Raw genomic sequence first — 14,685 nt, forward strand, 5'->3', positions numbered from 1 at the left:
TCGTCGGGTGTTTGTCGTTCTGCGTTCACCCTCACGAGCCTCCTGCCTCCTCAGTGCCCAGGTGGTGCCGCAGGCTCCCAGGCCGCTGCCAGAGTCGTGGTCTGGGCCTCCGCCGGCCCATCTCCCACTGCTGCTCTGAGACAAGCTTCTTTGTAGTCGGCGCCTAGGAAGTCGTAGCCCTCCTTCCAAACGTGCCTCTTCACAGCCCGCTTCTTCCGTCGAGCCTTCTCTGATCTCTTTCCCGTAACCTCAGCCAGCCTGAAACGCTTACCTCTTCTGAATTCCCATGGCACATGCATAGTGGTTCCCCCGCAGCACTTCCCTTGGGCCACCTTGTCACTGCCGGGCACGAAATATCTGTCCTGACAGACAGTTGGCCCCAGAGGGACTGTCACCACTTACTGTGGCATTTCAGACACAATCATCCTTTGCCTCGGAGGTGGCGAGTGGGCGAATGCATGTTGAATCCCAAGGGTCTTGAATATGTACCATTTCCCAAAGAGCTATTTACACACACTGATCTTTCATTTCATGGAAGACACAGCATCTTTGAGGTTCCCTCTATCTACTTAGGCGGATTGTCCGTCCCGCTGGCTCATAGATCTTGCGGCTTAGTCCCTACCCACTGGCTGTTTTGTCCAGAACAGTTATTAGTGAGCAGAAATGGTAGGTGACTGGCACAGAAATTTAGCTCCAGCAAAGTAAGCCATAAAATTTGAGTCATTCTTATTTTTAAACTCTAAATGAAACCAAATCTTTGGGAGTTTCCTGGCTTTAAAGTTAACGTTACATTTAAACCAAGGCCATCAAGTAGTTTCTGAAATTATTAAGCTAGAGCATCAAAAGTATTTTCCTGAACTGAACCAAACCAGAATGAAAGGGCGGGCAAGGCAGCGTGTGATCCCAGGCCCCGGAGGAGCCCCTCCAGGCCTTCGCTCAGTGCTTTTCGCTCGATCACAGCCCTTCCGCCTTCCCAAGTGTTTCACATGGAGTCCCTTCCAGCCGTGTTTTTAATTAGCCTGTTATTTTCCCCAGGGTAGAGCATCTTCACTATGCCGACAGCACCGATCAGATTCTTGGCAGTCTTTGAAATGGCTAAAGTACTTTGTGAGAGACTGAAGCTTTTGTGCACCGAGGCTCCCCTGGCAGGTGATAGGGAACGAAAGGATCTGACCCTTCAGACACTTCATTGTGTGGGTTCTCAGGGAGCCGCTGGGTTTGGAAGTCTGCCCCCTGCCTGCACGACCAGCCCTGCCAGCCAGGTCTTCACAGACACCCCTCTTCCCAAAGGGAAGGCAGGTTACATAGATGGTGACTTCCCAGGTCGAAGCCCTCGGGCCTTTGGGTTGTTATAAAGCTCATTGAAGAGACTTCAAACCTTCTGTCCGAGAAAAATAGTCCATTGCTCATGATAATTCGGTGTTATTTTTCTCCCCTAGTTAAAATGTGCACAGTATTGGCCACAAAAAGAAGAAAAAGAAATGGTTTTCGAAGACACAAATTTGAAATTAACGCTGATCTCTGAAGACATTAAGTCATATTATACAGTACGACAGCTGGAGTTGGAGAACCTTATGGTGAGTGCAGCATGCACCGCAGCACTTCCGGCGGCTGCCAGTTGAGGTGTCTTTGCCTTTGGGTGCTATTGCCTAGGCCAGTTTGTGTGGATTTTGTCTACCCTGAGCAAAACGCAACTTTGGCGCTATGGTGAGCAGAGCTTAACCTGCTTCCTCATCGTGTGAGTGAGGGTGCCCTCAGGCACAAGAGGAGGTGGTCATAAGTACCTCCTTTCCCACAGGCCTCTCTCTCTGTCTCTCTCAACTTTAACGCTAGGGACACTGGCTCGTGGGAGAAGGGAGTTTCTTACCTAAAGCTTACCTATTCCTGTCTTTGCCGGCGCACAGGGATTGAAGGGGTGGCCTGCAAGTTAAATCCCAGCAGAGCACTCTGCCTTCTTTCCTAGTCTACAGCCTCTTCTGAAGGGAGGGGAAAGGGGCCCTTCCAGGGCTGAGCCCAGTTTCATAGCCGGTGTAAGTTTTCTAGGTAAGGTCTGGGGTGTGTTTGTTGTGGGAAGAATTGCTACCACCACCTGCTGGCTATTATTGAAAGATGGTGCTGGAACACAGCAAGGCATGTGCTAAGGAGCAGCACCACCGCAGGCCCTGCCCCTAAAGGGTTCAGAATCACTCACCTGGGCCACCGCTCTGAGGAGCCGTAGCTCAAGGTGGCTCCTGGGGACCCCCTCAGTCGTGGTGATCAGCCAAACTGTCAGACTCCGGGCAGGGGCACGTGGCTGGCCCTGTCTGTTTCCTCTGCTCAGGAAGGGTTCACAGTGTGGGGGGTGGGGAAGTCGCATGGGATCACTCGAGGAGCAGTACAGAGGGCCAGTCTGGAGTAAAGTGGGGGACGGCAACCGCATGGATTGCGTTTGCGGGGCAGGGAGAAAAGAGGAAGGATCTGCTCTGGAGTCATGTTCACGGCTGAGGTGCCTTATGGTCACCACAACCCCTGCAGTTGAAGAGCTTAGCACAGGTTACTGCAAGGCAGAGAACAGGTTAAAATCTTGTGGCTTTTGAGGAATGCAGCTTCTCTGGGTGCTGTCTCTCTCCTCCTCTTCCAATAATGCCAGCCGGGAGCCCAGCCATGAGCCCTGCCGTAGCCTGCCCTGCCGTAGCCTGCCGTAGATTTATGGAGAGGTTTGAGAGGATTTTCAGGAATAGTGCTGGCAGTGGGTTGGAATGTGCCTGGAGGATTATGGAGGAGACTTTTTAAATGCTTTTTAGCGTTTGCAAGCCTGACATACTAAGAGTGACTTCTGGTAAACTCTTGAGAATATTTCTCCTGCCTGTTGAGGGAAATGGAATTTGGATGGAGCAAAAGAGGTTTGTGCTGTCGGTGCAAATACGACTTGCTCAGAGGCCTTGACATTCACTAGGAGGATCTGTTTGCACAGGTCCAGAATGGATTTCTCAGGAAGAGGTGGGCTGGTGCGAGGCTGGGTATAAAGAAAAGGTAATCCCCACTGTCTTCAGGATTAAAAGAGCTCACTTTTGACGTGTTTTCTTCTCACTCAGTTTTTAAAATATATCCTTAAGTGTTTTTCTTTCTCTAAAAAATAGAAGAGGCATTTCTCTGTTAAGGCATTAAAGTATCAGGAGCTCATTTTCCAGGGAGGAAAGTGTGGAATTACTTAGTACGAGTCTGTGAACGACCCTAATGTCATAGGCAGATCTCTCCCGCTTCTGCAGAAAGGTCCTGGTGTGTGTAGTAGCTGGAGCAGGGTGAGTGTGGGTGGTATGCTCTGATTTTAGGTCATTGGTGTTTGTTGTGGTCCTTTTACACGTTTTCATCACACGAGGGTTGGGGGATGTTGTTATAACTAAGCCATAAGCACCGGGAGGGTGAGGGTGGTATCTTTATCTCGTGTGCCTGGCATGGTGGCTGGCACAAGGTGGACACATTGTGGACATTTGCCAAACGAAGGAAGACGGTGTTGGTAAGCAGGTCTCTGGCCCAAAGCCTTTCTCCATCAGCTGCTCTCCAGGTGACCGAGGTACTGCCATGGCCCTTGGCACCGCTTAGTAGGAGACCCTCACGGCCGGCGAGGTTCCTTTAACCCTTCCTGTGCCCGCTGTAGCAAGGCCTTGCTTACCCAGCACCTGGTTCCCATTTGCTCTGTGCTCTTAGCCTAGTAAAGCTCTTGAGCCCTCTCTCCCCCCTGAGAACTGCATTTTGATCCTTGTTCCTGGGTACCAGGGGTCCCCTCTGGGAGTGGACTCTCTCAGGCCCAGAGGAAGGAGCCGGGCTGGGAGTGGCACCAGAGGCCATTCTTCCCGGGAGCAGACGGGGCTAGGGGGCAAACCCTGGGACACGGGCCAGCGTGCCCCTTTCAGAAGTTACCTACAGCAGGTTCTGAGTGTGGGCTCTGGAGTCAAGCAGACCTGGACTGCAACTCCTGCTGTGCCACTTTACGGAGGGTCGGCCTGGAGCCTCAGCCTCCTGATCTGGGAGAGGGGAGGGCGATGGGAGTCCACGCCTAGAAGGGCTGGTGTGAGAGCTCAGTGAGCTGACGTGCTCGGTTGCCTTTTTCTCTAAAATGACGATCCTCTGAGATGTCCAGATAGTCTTGTAAGGCCCTGAGTTGCCCAGAGCTGCCGCCCCATCCACACAGTTTACGATTTCACTCTTCCGGGTGAGACCTTGCGCTGCTCTATGTCATGGTTGTCATGTGTGGCAATGCAGCACCATTTTGGGGCAGAGAGGAATCAGTTGAAACCAATGAAGACAACAGAGGTGAGAGGGACACTAGAGAACAGGGGGTGAGACTGTTCCACCCTAAAGGAAACGAAGTTGCAGCGGGAGCACAGGGCCTGGCACGGCGGTGCTTGTTGTTTGTAGGTGTGGGAGGCGGGGCACACGCCCTGTGGGAGAAGATCTGAGCAGTAAAGCTGCTCTTACCGTGAATGGGTGGAAAGCCACTTGGTGCTTACTTGGAATTTGTGATTTCTGGACAGATCATTCTCTTGGAATCGTCATGAGTATTTTTCTCTTTCAGACTAAGGAAACCCGAGAGATCCTACATTTCCACTATACCACATGGCCTGACTTTGGGGTCCCCGAATCGCCAGCCTCGTTCCTGAACTTTCTCTTCAAAGTCCGAGAGTCGGGGTCACTCAGCACAGAGCACGGCCCCGTTGTGGTGCACTGCAGTGCCGGCATCGGCAGGTCGGGGACCTTCTGTCTGGCCGACACCTGTCTCTTGCTGGTAAGGAGGCCCGAAGACCTGGGGAAGAGAAGGGACCGTGTGTGAACCTCTACTCTGGCCTGGCCACGCCACTCTGGGCTTGTCTCCGCAGTGAATGAATGACCTGCGATCTTCCCTTCCCTAAAAACAGCTTTACCCTTAATAACTTTGCTAGAAGGCATGTTCTTAATTTTAAAGTGAAATCCATAGAGATGCAAAAAATCCCCCCGCCCTTCCTTCTTCCCCAGGTGCTTGCCTGGTCCCGGTTTTGCTGCAGGCGCTCGCGGTTTCCAGGGCTCTGCCTGCCCCGCTGCGGTTGTTTCCTGGGCGGGCACTGGGGAGTCAGGGCCGGCTCAGCTGTGTCTCCTCTCTGGCTTTCAGATGGACAAAAGGAAAGACCCTTCTTCTGTCGATATCAAGAAAGTTCTGTTAGAAATGAGGAAGTTTCGCATGGGACTGATCCAGACAGCAGACCAGCTCCGTTTCTCCTACCTGGCTGTGATCGAAGGTGCCAAATACATCATGGGAGACTCCTCAGTGCAGGTCAGCCTTGCGCGGGCTCCCAGCCGGGTGTGCTGAGTTGCGATTTTTGTCTCTGAAGAAGGGACCTAGCTGTCAGTTGTAAAGATTCGAACACTATCATGTGCCAGAGCAAATAGCTGTCCTTATGTCTAAGTCGTTAGAAAGTCGTGGCAGTGTTCGCCAGGTTCTAGTTTCTGCCTTTGAAGAGCTCCCATGGAGAACAGCGATAGGGAGAGCAGAGTTTGTTTTCCGGCCTCCATCTTCGTGCGTGTCTGGGGCCCGAGAAGCAGAGAGAGGGCGCCTGCTCCCTGAAAGGGACCGGGCTTCCAGACAGAGCCCTCGGGCGCGGACGCTGATGGGCCTTCTCCTGCTGCTTTCTCCAGGAGCAGTGGAAGGAGCTCTCCCACGAGGACCTGGAGCCCCCACCCGAGCATGTCCCCCCACCTCCCCGGCCACCCAAACGTATCCTGGAGCCACACAATGGGAAATGCAAGGAGTTCTTCCCAAACCACCAGTGGGTAAAGGATGAGTCCGAGGAGGATAAAGAAGACGGCCCAATCAAGGAAGACACCAGAACCCCCTTAAGTGTCCCCCACAGCCTGGAAAGGTAAAGTGAGGGGATCCTGGCATGTGGGGGGTGAGGGTAAACAGGCTTCTATTCAGAAGCAAGTGTTGGTATTGAGGCCCCGTGGATGCGGCCTTCTGTTAGTTAGCACACAGTGTTCTTACATTGAGGGGAATGGGGCCCCTGCTGGCTGGCCAAGCCTGGGTACTGAGCCACAGGTTTGCCCTGGGAAGCGCCCAACCTCTGGGTTTCTAGCACCACCTTGTGGTGCTCGTTGGAATCAGGAGTTCAGCCCACTGGGAGTCTTTCTGCCTTGTGGTGACAGTGCCCTCCCCCAGGCTTCCGGCCTATCCTGAAATGGGATGTCCAGGCTGGACCGTGTACCTTCACCCCCCAGAATGGTCCTTTGGGAACTTAACCTTTTGTGTAGTCTTGACCAAGTAGATTGCTATTTTGCTTCCCTAGAGTGTAACAAAGGTTATCAAGAACATACTGATGCACATGAAATTCTGAAATAACTAGAATATAGCTCCTCATCTATGCTCCAGCCCCTGTTGTTGGAAGGGAGGAGTAAGTTGCAGTGGAAGCCTGTGGCCAAGAATGTCATGGAGGTACACGCTGAGGTGGTCAGGGAAGGCTGCCTGTAGGAGGTGGCACTGTGTGGAAGCTTGAAGAGTGACTGGGAGTTACCTCCAGCCTGAGACTGTGGAGGCAGTGCCCATGGTACCTGCCTTTTTGGAGGACAGTGAAAACGAGTGCACGTTTGGGCCCAGTATGTGCATGTGTCTAGAAAAGGAGCCTGTGGCACTTCTCAGATAGGTGTGCGAAGAGACGTATGGAAGAGGTGCTTATTGGAGCATCGTTTGTAATGGCGGAGAATTAGAGATGAGTCGATTACCTGCCCATTAGATAAATCCTGCTTTCTCCTCGTGTTGGGATGCTCTGTGGCTGTTACAACAGCGGGACCTGGCTGCACGGGTGGCCGGCCGTTGGAGTGGCAGTATGTGAGAGAGCGGGCTACACTGTTTCCCACGGAGGGTCCTCGGAGTAACTCCATCGTCGGCCTCTCTCCCAGGCACCTTGCTAAATGCTGATTGCCACACCCCAGTTCTGATTCATGAACCTGAGTGCGCGGGGTCCTTATCCCAGCAGCACCAGATCTGGGTCCAGAGAGAAGCTCGTCCAGTGGGCCCCCAGGGCGGGTGCCATGTGATATGCTAGCAGCTCATCGACTGTCCCTCAGTGACACTGCCCCGCCTTCCAGGGCCTCTGGGGACATTCTCAGGGTGGCCAGTGTGCTCCGTCGAGGACTCACAGGGGGCCAAGGCTGAGAGACCCCCGCTACAAATGACTTATGTCTCATTCACATCATGTGTTCTGCTTTCTTTATTCGTGGAGACTTGTGGCGAGAGCAGTGCCCTTCACACTGGGTGTGAAGGTGGTGTGCGAGGAAGTGTGTATGTGGGAAGCTAGAAGCCACAGAGCTCCAGGGAAAATAGAGTCGTACCGGGAACGGGAGTGCTGCTGGGCCTGGCAGGGCGGGCGCTGAAACCCAAGTGCTCCTGGAGGCCTCCTCCTGTCTCCCGAGACCGCTGTGCATTGTCCCCCCACTGTCACTCCTGCTCTCCCAGGAGGGCGGCCTGCTGACTGTATCCGGAGCGCCTGGGGACTGTCCTCTGGGCAGGATCGGAGCAGTGCTGGGGATCCGGGGTGGGGCGGGCACATGTGGTGTCTTCCCGTCAGTGGTGACACAGGCCCCGTGGGTCAGCATCTGTCAGGGGAGGGTGTGGGAGCAGGTGCCCCCCCACATCCCCTTCCTGGTCTGAAGGGAACACTGCACAGCAGACCAGAACAAAGTCAGCACCTGTCACCACAGCAGCGGCTGTGGTTCTCCTCAGCCCCAGGCCCACCCACCATCACTAAGGAGTCCACAGGTCTCCGACCCCCTGCCCTGGCTGTGAGGGCTCTGGACCCCTGTGGGACGCAGTGACAAGTGGGCGTCTGCATCGCTGAGCTATTTACATGTGGCTCACTTCTTCCCAGGAGTCCCCTCATAGCATCTTTGCCATTGTTGTCCTCAGAGCAAGTGACCCATCTCTGCCCCTCCCACTCCCCAGCACGAGTCAAGACACTGAAGTCAGAAGGCGGGCCACCGGGGCAGGTCCTACCCAGGGGGAGCCGTCGCCACCCACAGAGGAGCAGGACCAGGCGCTGACTCACTGGAAGCCCTTTCTGGTCAACATGTGCATGGCCACGGTCCTCACAGCCGGCGCGTACCTCTGCTACAGGGTGTGTTTCCACTGACGGACGTGCTGGCCAGACCGCGAGTACGGAGAGCGCTGCCGGCAGCCTGGCCTTGGCGTTCAGTGCTGCGGGGGGGTCTGAGCCAGTCTCAGAAGAAACGGATCAAAGGTGTGGAGTCTGGAACTGTGAAGGGCTAACAAGAGACAACTGAGGATTGATGCACTGGGGTTTCAAGGAGCCCTGTGGTCCCAAGAACACAAGCATCTAATCTCAGGGCCTTAACCTATTCAGGAGTAAGTAGAGAAAATGCCAAATACATCTCTCTCTCTCTCTTTCTCTCTCTCTCTTTTGTTTGTTTGTTTGTTTTTGAAAAAAGTACAGTTACAACACATTGTTGTTTTTAACCTTTATAAAAAGCAGCTTTTTGTTATTCCTGGGAAACAAAAACAAGACTAGGCACTTGTGAAACTTTCTACACCCTTAGGTGGTGTAACCCGATACACAGTTTCTATTTGATTTCCCAGGGCAGGACACCCCCACTCTGAGGACTGTCCGGTCCCCTGGAGAGGAGGGCGTGAGGGTTTAGGGCGCTGTCTTGCTCAGTCACTTCCTCTGCTGTGCATATACTGAGCTTGGGAAGTTCCTGCCAGCTTTCCCATTTTTAGGAGGAAAAAAAAAAACAGCAAAAGGCCATCTCTGGAGTATAAAACCTGGCCGTGCTTTTGCTCAGGGTGTCCCCACTGGTTCTCCATTGTCCACTTCTCCATCGACCCCTTCTTGTTGCAGCCATCTTGCTGTGTCCTGCCCTCAGCAGCCATCCTCCAAATCGGGGGTCCTCGAGGCCCCTGCCCCAGGGACAGAGGTCACCCTTTTCACCCCGCCTCTGAGGTCCGGAAGGAGCAGTTTCTGTTTGATTTGGAGTAGAAATCCACGCCTGAGAGGTGTGTCGCTGTGCAAGGAAGGGGAAGGGACCCAGGCAGCCTCAGAACTGTGTTGAGGGAAGTCACCTCCCAAGACTTTGATCATTCTAAAATTTTACCTCTTTTTAAGCATCAGATGGTTGAACAACACACAGTTTTTTCCTTAGGGGTGATTTTTGGAAGGGATGGGGCTGTTGTAAAAAAAAATTGAAGCCCCTTTCACTGGAGTGTCTGGGGAGGGGGTCTGGGGGAGGCCGGGTCAGTGCCAGGCCTGCAGCTCTGCGGGCTGGGTCCGGGCTCCACTGGAAATGTCCACTTTCATTCCAGTTCCGGTCCAGCAATGACACACAACCTGACCCGCCTCTGCCCCACTGCCAGCCTCCGCCCACGGCGCCCGCTCCTGGTTTGCAGGGAAGCCGGGGTCTGCGGGGGCGGTGCGCAGTGCCCCACCGGCCACAACCCAGGCGGGCCTCTGCTCCGCACTAAAACCACCCTCCCTGGCTGTGGGTCGTCCTCCTTTTTCTTTTACTTCTTCCTTCTCCCCTCCTTGACGTACCAAATCCACAACCCATCTTTTAAGGAGAGCAAAAGAGAGCGCCCTGCTGGTGGCGCAGAGGAAAGGCGGCCTGTGCGAGCCCCAGGCGGGCAGCACACGGCGCCTCCCGGTAGACTCCGTGGAGGCCGTATGGCAGGGGCCTCTCCACCCCGTATTTATTTATTTTTTTATTTTCTCCCCAGGGGTGTCCTTAGTGCACTAGCATTTTCTTAAACCAATAATGTATTAAAGATTTTTGACGTCAGCCTTGCCTCAAAGGCTTTCTCAAAAAATACAATAATAAACCCTCAGGTAGTGAGTGCCGGGATCGGAGGACCTGGCAGCGAGCCTGCGCGTCAGGCCAGTGCCGGGAAGGTGGACGGCTGTGCGCGGTGGCGGTTTGGTGGCACTGTGGGTGACGCGAGAGGAGGTTCGGCCTGTGTTTATAGAGCAGTGGGATAATATATGACGAACACTTGGATATTCACCACACACGACAGGAGATGACTCTGTCCAGTTATCCCCTTCCCCCCGCCCCCCAGTTTTATCTGCTAGAACCCTGTCCTCGGCCCCACTGTCCCCAAGTGTCCTAGAATGCATGTTAGGTCTTCTTGTGTCCCGATTGGATGCCACATGCTTGACGTGCTCAGACCCCTTCTTACTGAGGTGCCCTCATGTGTAAGTCCAGTCCACCCTTGCGTGACCGGACCGCTGCGTGGCTGTGGCTCCTAGGACGTTTTCCAGTAACAGATATTTGCCTAATTCCTGGCGTGACACTCTGGTGGCTACCTGGCAAGGCCCAGCCTGTCCTGGTGCAGCTGGGTCCCCACTGTAACTCAGACATTCCGAGGGGATGGGCAGCCAGGGTCATACCTCACGCTCTGGACGTCTAGACAAGCAGGCTCCCCTGCTCGTGCACCTTCGGGATCAGCCTCCACCATCCCAAGTTCGCACTCTTCTCAAGAAAACCATAATTTGGAACCGAGGCAACTGCTGGAAACCACACTTCTTGAAGCAGCCTGGATGTGACGGTCCCTTGGAGTCAGCCAGCTGCCGTCTCAGTTGGGGGGGCCTTGCTGACCGAGGCATGTCTGCCCCTGCCTTGAGCCCTGGGGACCGATGGTGCTCACGACTCTTCCTGTGAGGGGGACTTACGACCTCCACATTAAGTGGCTTTTTAACAAGAAAAAGGCAGCTGTCGCTCACGAGCTGCCCCTTTGCCAGCATCTTCACATTTTGCCTTTCACATGTGAGAAGCCCGCGTAGCGAGATTCCGGGGAGGGAGCACTCGAGGCGGAGCCCCGGTGAGGTGTGGGTACGGCTGAGGCACCAGGCTGTAAGCATTTTTGAGTTGGGTTTGTCCGTTTGTTTTCGAAGTCCTGTATCTGTACGTAGTAGTTTGGGTGTGTATGTATATTAGCGTTTCAAAGTGGGTAACTGGTTAACCTCCTATCCCTGGGAGCAGGTGGCTCCGTCCTGTTACACGTATGTTAGAGAAGTAGCAAGCTGCTCTGCTATATGCCTTAAGCCAATATTTACTCAGCGGGTCATTATTTTTTACAATGGCCGTGGAATAAACCATTTTTACAAAAATAAAAACAAAAAAAGCGAGGTGTTTTGGTATGATGCCTTTTCCTGTGTGTGTACAGTGGATGCATGACGGGTGGGGCGGGGGGTGCATCTCAGGGTCTTCTGTGACCTCGCAGAACTGTCAAACTGCACAGTTTCCCAACTCGCCATGTAAGTGACGGGTTTGCATTTTAGTTGCAACAATAAAGATTTTTTCTAAAGAACACGGATTGGGGTGCTTCCCATTTCTTTGCTCAACGGGCCTAAACCAGGATGAGCAACGCATGCTTCTTCCCATCCTGATGTGAGGCAGGTGTTGCCACGCAAGGCGGTGCACTTCCACGGGTAAGAATCACAGGGGCCTCCTGGAGCCGTGGGGGTCTGCGGGCTGGGGGCGCTTCCCCCGACTGGGGGCTCCCTGAACACATCGGGCCGCAGCCCACTTCCTTCAACAACAGAGCCCACCTTCAGGGTATACGGGGCCCTGGGACACACCCTGGGGTCACTTCGCAGACTTACACACGTTGTTTGAAGGGCTGTTTGGCCCTTAAGGGCGTGTGCCGTAGCCCGTGAGACACAGCGGTCGTACCTGCATCTCGGTGCCTCTGTGCCGTCCCTTTCGCCATTGAATTGATGCAGAAATCATAAAATACAAAATTCATGCAGTCTTTCTTGAACAAAACTGTGGGTAAATCTCCCCTAAGGTGGTTTTTTGGCTTCTAGTTTTGAAATAATTCCAGGCCTGTCGAATGTTGCATAGAGATCGCAGAGAATCCCCTTGTGCCCTTCAGGGTTTTCCGACTGCTGCTGAGTAAACTGTGCTTTGGCCCCCAGCAGGCTCCACGGGACTGGGGACAAACACAGCCACGCTCCTGTGACCGCACAACACGCACCAAGGGCTGGGGGCTCGGCTGCCGTTGTCATGCTCACTGTCACATCAGTCCTCATTCCACGTACAAAAAGAGCTTTTATGAAGCTTTTAAAAGCTGAGGTTTTGTGAAGAGGTGCCTGCCTGTGTGGGGAACAGTACATTCCTGTGCGACTTTGGAACAGAAATCGGACGGGGCCCAGGCATCCATGGTGACTGAGAGGAGAGGGCACATGGAGCGCCCCCTCATGCCTACTTCTGTGGGAGAACCGCTTCTGGGGGGCGCGCTGAGGGGTAGTAGGGGTGGCTTTCCCCCCCAGCAGGGTGTTTGGGGAAACAACCACTATTTACTTTTTTTCAGGTGGAGTGAAACACCAATAAAAATTATTGGTTTTTTTTTTATTGAAATTTTCAGAAAGTTGAACATAGACACAAGGCAAATAAATACTAAATTAAGTCGAAAAGCCCAAGATATATACAGGGAGTGTAAATGGGAACGTTTAAGTTACAGAGTCCTCGAGGCCGCTGTTGACAGGTACACCCAAAAGCCAGCGTCCTGAACACAGACAGCTCAGGACGCCCACGAGTCTTTAATAGACTTAAATAGGACACTGATTTTCTTCCTTTAAAGCAGCCTGCTCAGTGAAATCTTCACACGGGGTTCTGGAGCGATTTGCATAACAGGCCCTAAGCTTATGTGCCTCCAAAGTTGAGTTTCGGGTTGGTGTCGTGAGGTCGAATGGAATGCTTTTCCTGACACGACACAAGGCTGCTGCTGTCCTTTCACTGGCGAACGTGCTGGAAATTAAGTCCCCGGGCAGCAGGCATTGGGGCCGTAGCTCGGGTCAAGAGTTGCACCATGGAAGGCCTGGCTGTGTGCCTTCCCACCATCCCCAGGTCCCCTAGGTGACAGCTGCTGCCTTGGAAATGACTCCTTTACATCACTGGTCCCTTAGCAAGCTCACAGGCCCGCAGGCCTCCCCAGCCCGTCTCGGTTGAGCCACAAGAGCTGAGCCGGCTGATGTGCAAGGAGACAAGTTCACACTCACCTTGGAGCCTTTCATTCTGGGCCTCGACCTGCCAGGCCCTGACTCCTTTGTAGTGTGGCTGGCGCTGCGTCCTGGGTAAGACAGGTTCACAAAGCCAGAAGCTGACAGTTTAGTAGAAGCAGGTCAGCTGTCGGACACCAAAGCCCCGCTTGCGTCCTGGGGCCTTGTAGCCAACTCGGAGCAGCTCTGGACAGCTTACCCTTCGGGGCCTCACACCATGTGCCCCCCCATCCACAGTTCAGTCCCTGTGTGTCGAGACTGGGCAGCAGCAAAAACAAAGATGCCAGGAGTGAGTTCATCAGCGGAGGCTCTTTAAAACACTGTGATTTCCACATCCGCCTCCTGGCCAAAGGCTGCTTCTCTTTGTTCTGAGTAAAGTCGGTCCATCTTCTCAAAAGCCAAGCGTCCTTTTTCACCTGCAGTATTACGGGGATTTGTCACTGGATTGTCCCCTGCCTCAGTGTGTCCTGCTCTCTAGGCCAAGATGGCCTCAGCAGTTACACCTGGGTGTCGGGTGCTGCTGAATAGACCAGGGGCAGGGGTGTCTGGGGGGCTCCTAACTGGCCCACCTGTGCCTCGCCCCTGCATCCAAGATAGAGTCACATCCCTTTCATCTGCTTCCATTTTCAAGGAACATAAAGGAAATAAAGTGTTCTTTGCCACCTGAACCATGAAGAAAACCTGCCTTGGCCAAATGCAGTTAAATGGATTGCTAACTGCCCGTGCCATGTGCTAGTTGGTGTCTTCTGAGAGCTGGCCAGGGCTCTAGCACGACCTCGCTAAAGACCCGGGAACCCACCGCACTGCACAAGACATTGAACGAGTGCCCTCACCGAACGACAGTGTGGCTTCCCGGGCTGCCGCTCGCACCGCCTCCAGGTCCGACTGGCACAGGCTGGCAATCTGGTCGATGCTCTCGATGCCCTGCTTGTGGAGAGAAGATCCATTAGGGGGCGCTTCGAGTAGCAGGCAGAATCCATGAGTATAAGCCCTGCAGGACCAGCCTAGCCTGGGCTCTGGGGCCCGAGCCCCTTTCCTGAAGGCAGCTGGGTTGCTTATGTTGCCTCAGGTTCATCCGAAACCCCATTGCAAATGTCTTATCTTTGCAGTCTTGACGCCCGCCAGCGAGTGGGCCCTAGCGATGATACACAGAGCAGCTAAAGGCCCACTTTGAAATGAAAAGACCTGCTTCCTGCCTCTGCTGTCCCAACCCCGACCCCGCTCCAGGTCGGACTAGGAGAGGAGCAGCTGGGCCCCAGTTCAGGCTCCCCTGACCCCCAAGCTTCTCTGCAGGGCCAAGGACCAGGGTGCACTTCAGCGCCCTCCTCTGGACACCCTGATCCGCTTACTGGTTTTTTTAATGGTAACCAATGGGCCTGGAATTTCCTGTTGGATCATTCCAGAATGAGTGGAGTGAGTTCAGTCCGTGCGGGACTACTTGTCATCTAGTAAATTGGCGATTCTTTTTTAAAATGAGAGTTCTAAGTGCAGTGAGGTTGAAGCTTTATGTACAAAAAATGCCTAAAATGGCATTGTTTGTAATGAAAATGACGAACCTCAGTTTTCCACAGGAAGAGAGTAGGGGAGCAGGTTAAATTAAGGTACACCTGTGGTAGACCCTTCATAAAGAACTCCAAAGTACTACCAGTCGAACACAAGAAGTTCGTAC

At 53.7% G+C, this 14,685-nt stretch overlaps 2 protein-coding genes across 6 annotated transcripts in view; one reads left to right on the forward strand and one right to left on the reverse strand.

Annotated features, from left to right (window-relative positions):
- PTPN1 (protein tyrosine phosphatase non-receptor type 1) overlaps positions 1-8,411 on the forward strand; it is a 57,564-nt gene extending 49,153 nt beyond the window's left edge. The window contains exons 5-9 of one of the 2 annotated variants that reach the window (XM_037167333.2): positions 1,440-1,577; positions 4,556-4,765; positions 5,126-5,287; positions 5,650-5,873; positions 7,913-8,411. In XM_037167333.2, the coding sequence (XP_037023228.2) occupies positions 1,440-1,577; positions 4,556-4,765; positions 5,126-5,287; positions 5,650-5,873; positions 7,913-8,135 (957 nt within the window). In that variant the 3' untranslated portion in view covers positions 8,136-8,411. The remainder of the gene's footprint in view (positions 1-1,439; positions 1,578-4,555; positions 4,766-5,125; positions 5,288-5,649; positions 5,874-7,912) is intronic. The other variant, XM_037167340.2, reaches the window with a different exon arrangement.
- A 2,214-nt stretch (positions 8,412-10,625) lies between these two features.
- RIPOR3 (RIPOR family member 3) overlaps positions 10,626-14,685 on the reverse strand; it is a 60,487-nt gene continuing 56,427 nt past the window's right edge. For all 4 annotated transcript variants that reach the window (XM_053671355.1, XM_037167302.2, XM_037167293.2 and 1 more), the window contains 2 exons: positions 13,850-13,940; positions 10,626-13,432 (listed from right to left, as the gene is read on the reverse strand). In XM_053671355.1, the coding sequence (XP_053527330.1) occupies positions 13,329-13,432; positions 13,850-13,940 (195 nt within the window). In that variant the 3' untranslated portion in view covers positions 10,626-13,328. The remainder of the gene's footprint in view (positions 13,433-13,849; positions 13,941-14,685) is intronic.

Source organism: Artibeus jamaicensis, unplaced genomic scaffold, assembly GCF_021234435.1.
Source record: "Artibeus jamaicensis isolate MK-2021 breed Jamaican fruit bat unplaced genomic scaffold, CSHL_Jam_final contig_685, whole genome shotgun sequence".
Classification (NCBI taxonomy): Eukaryota; Metazoa; Chordata; class Mammalia; order Chiroptera; family Phyllostomidae; genus Artibeus; species Artibeus jamaicensis.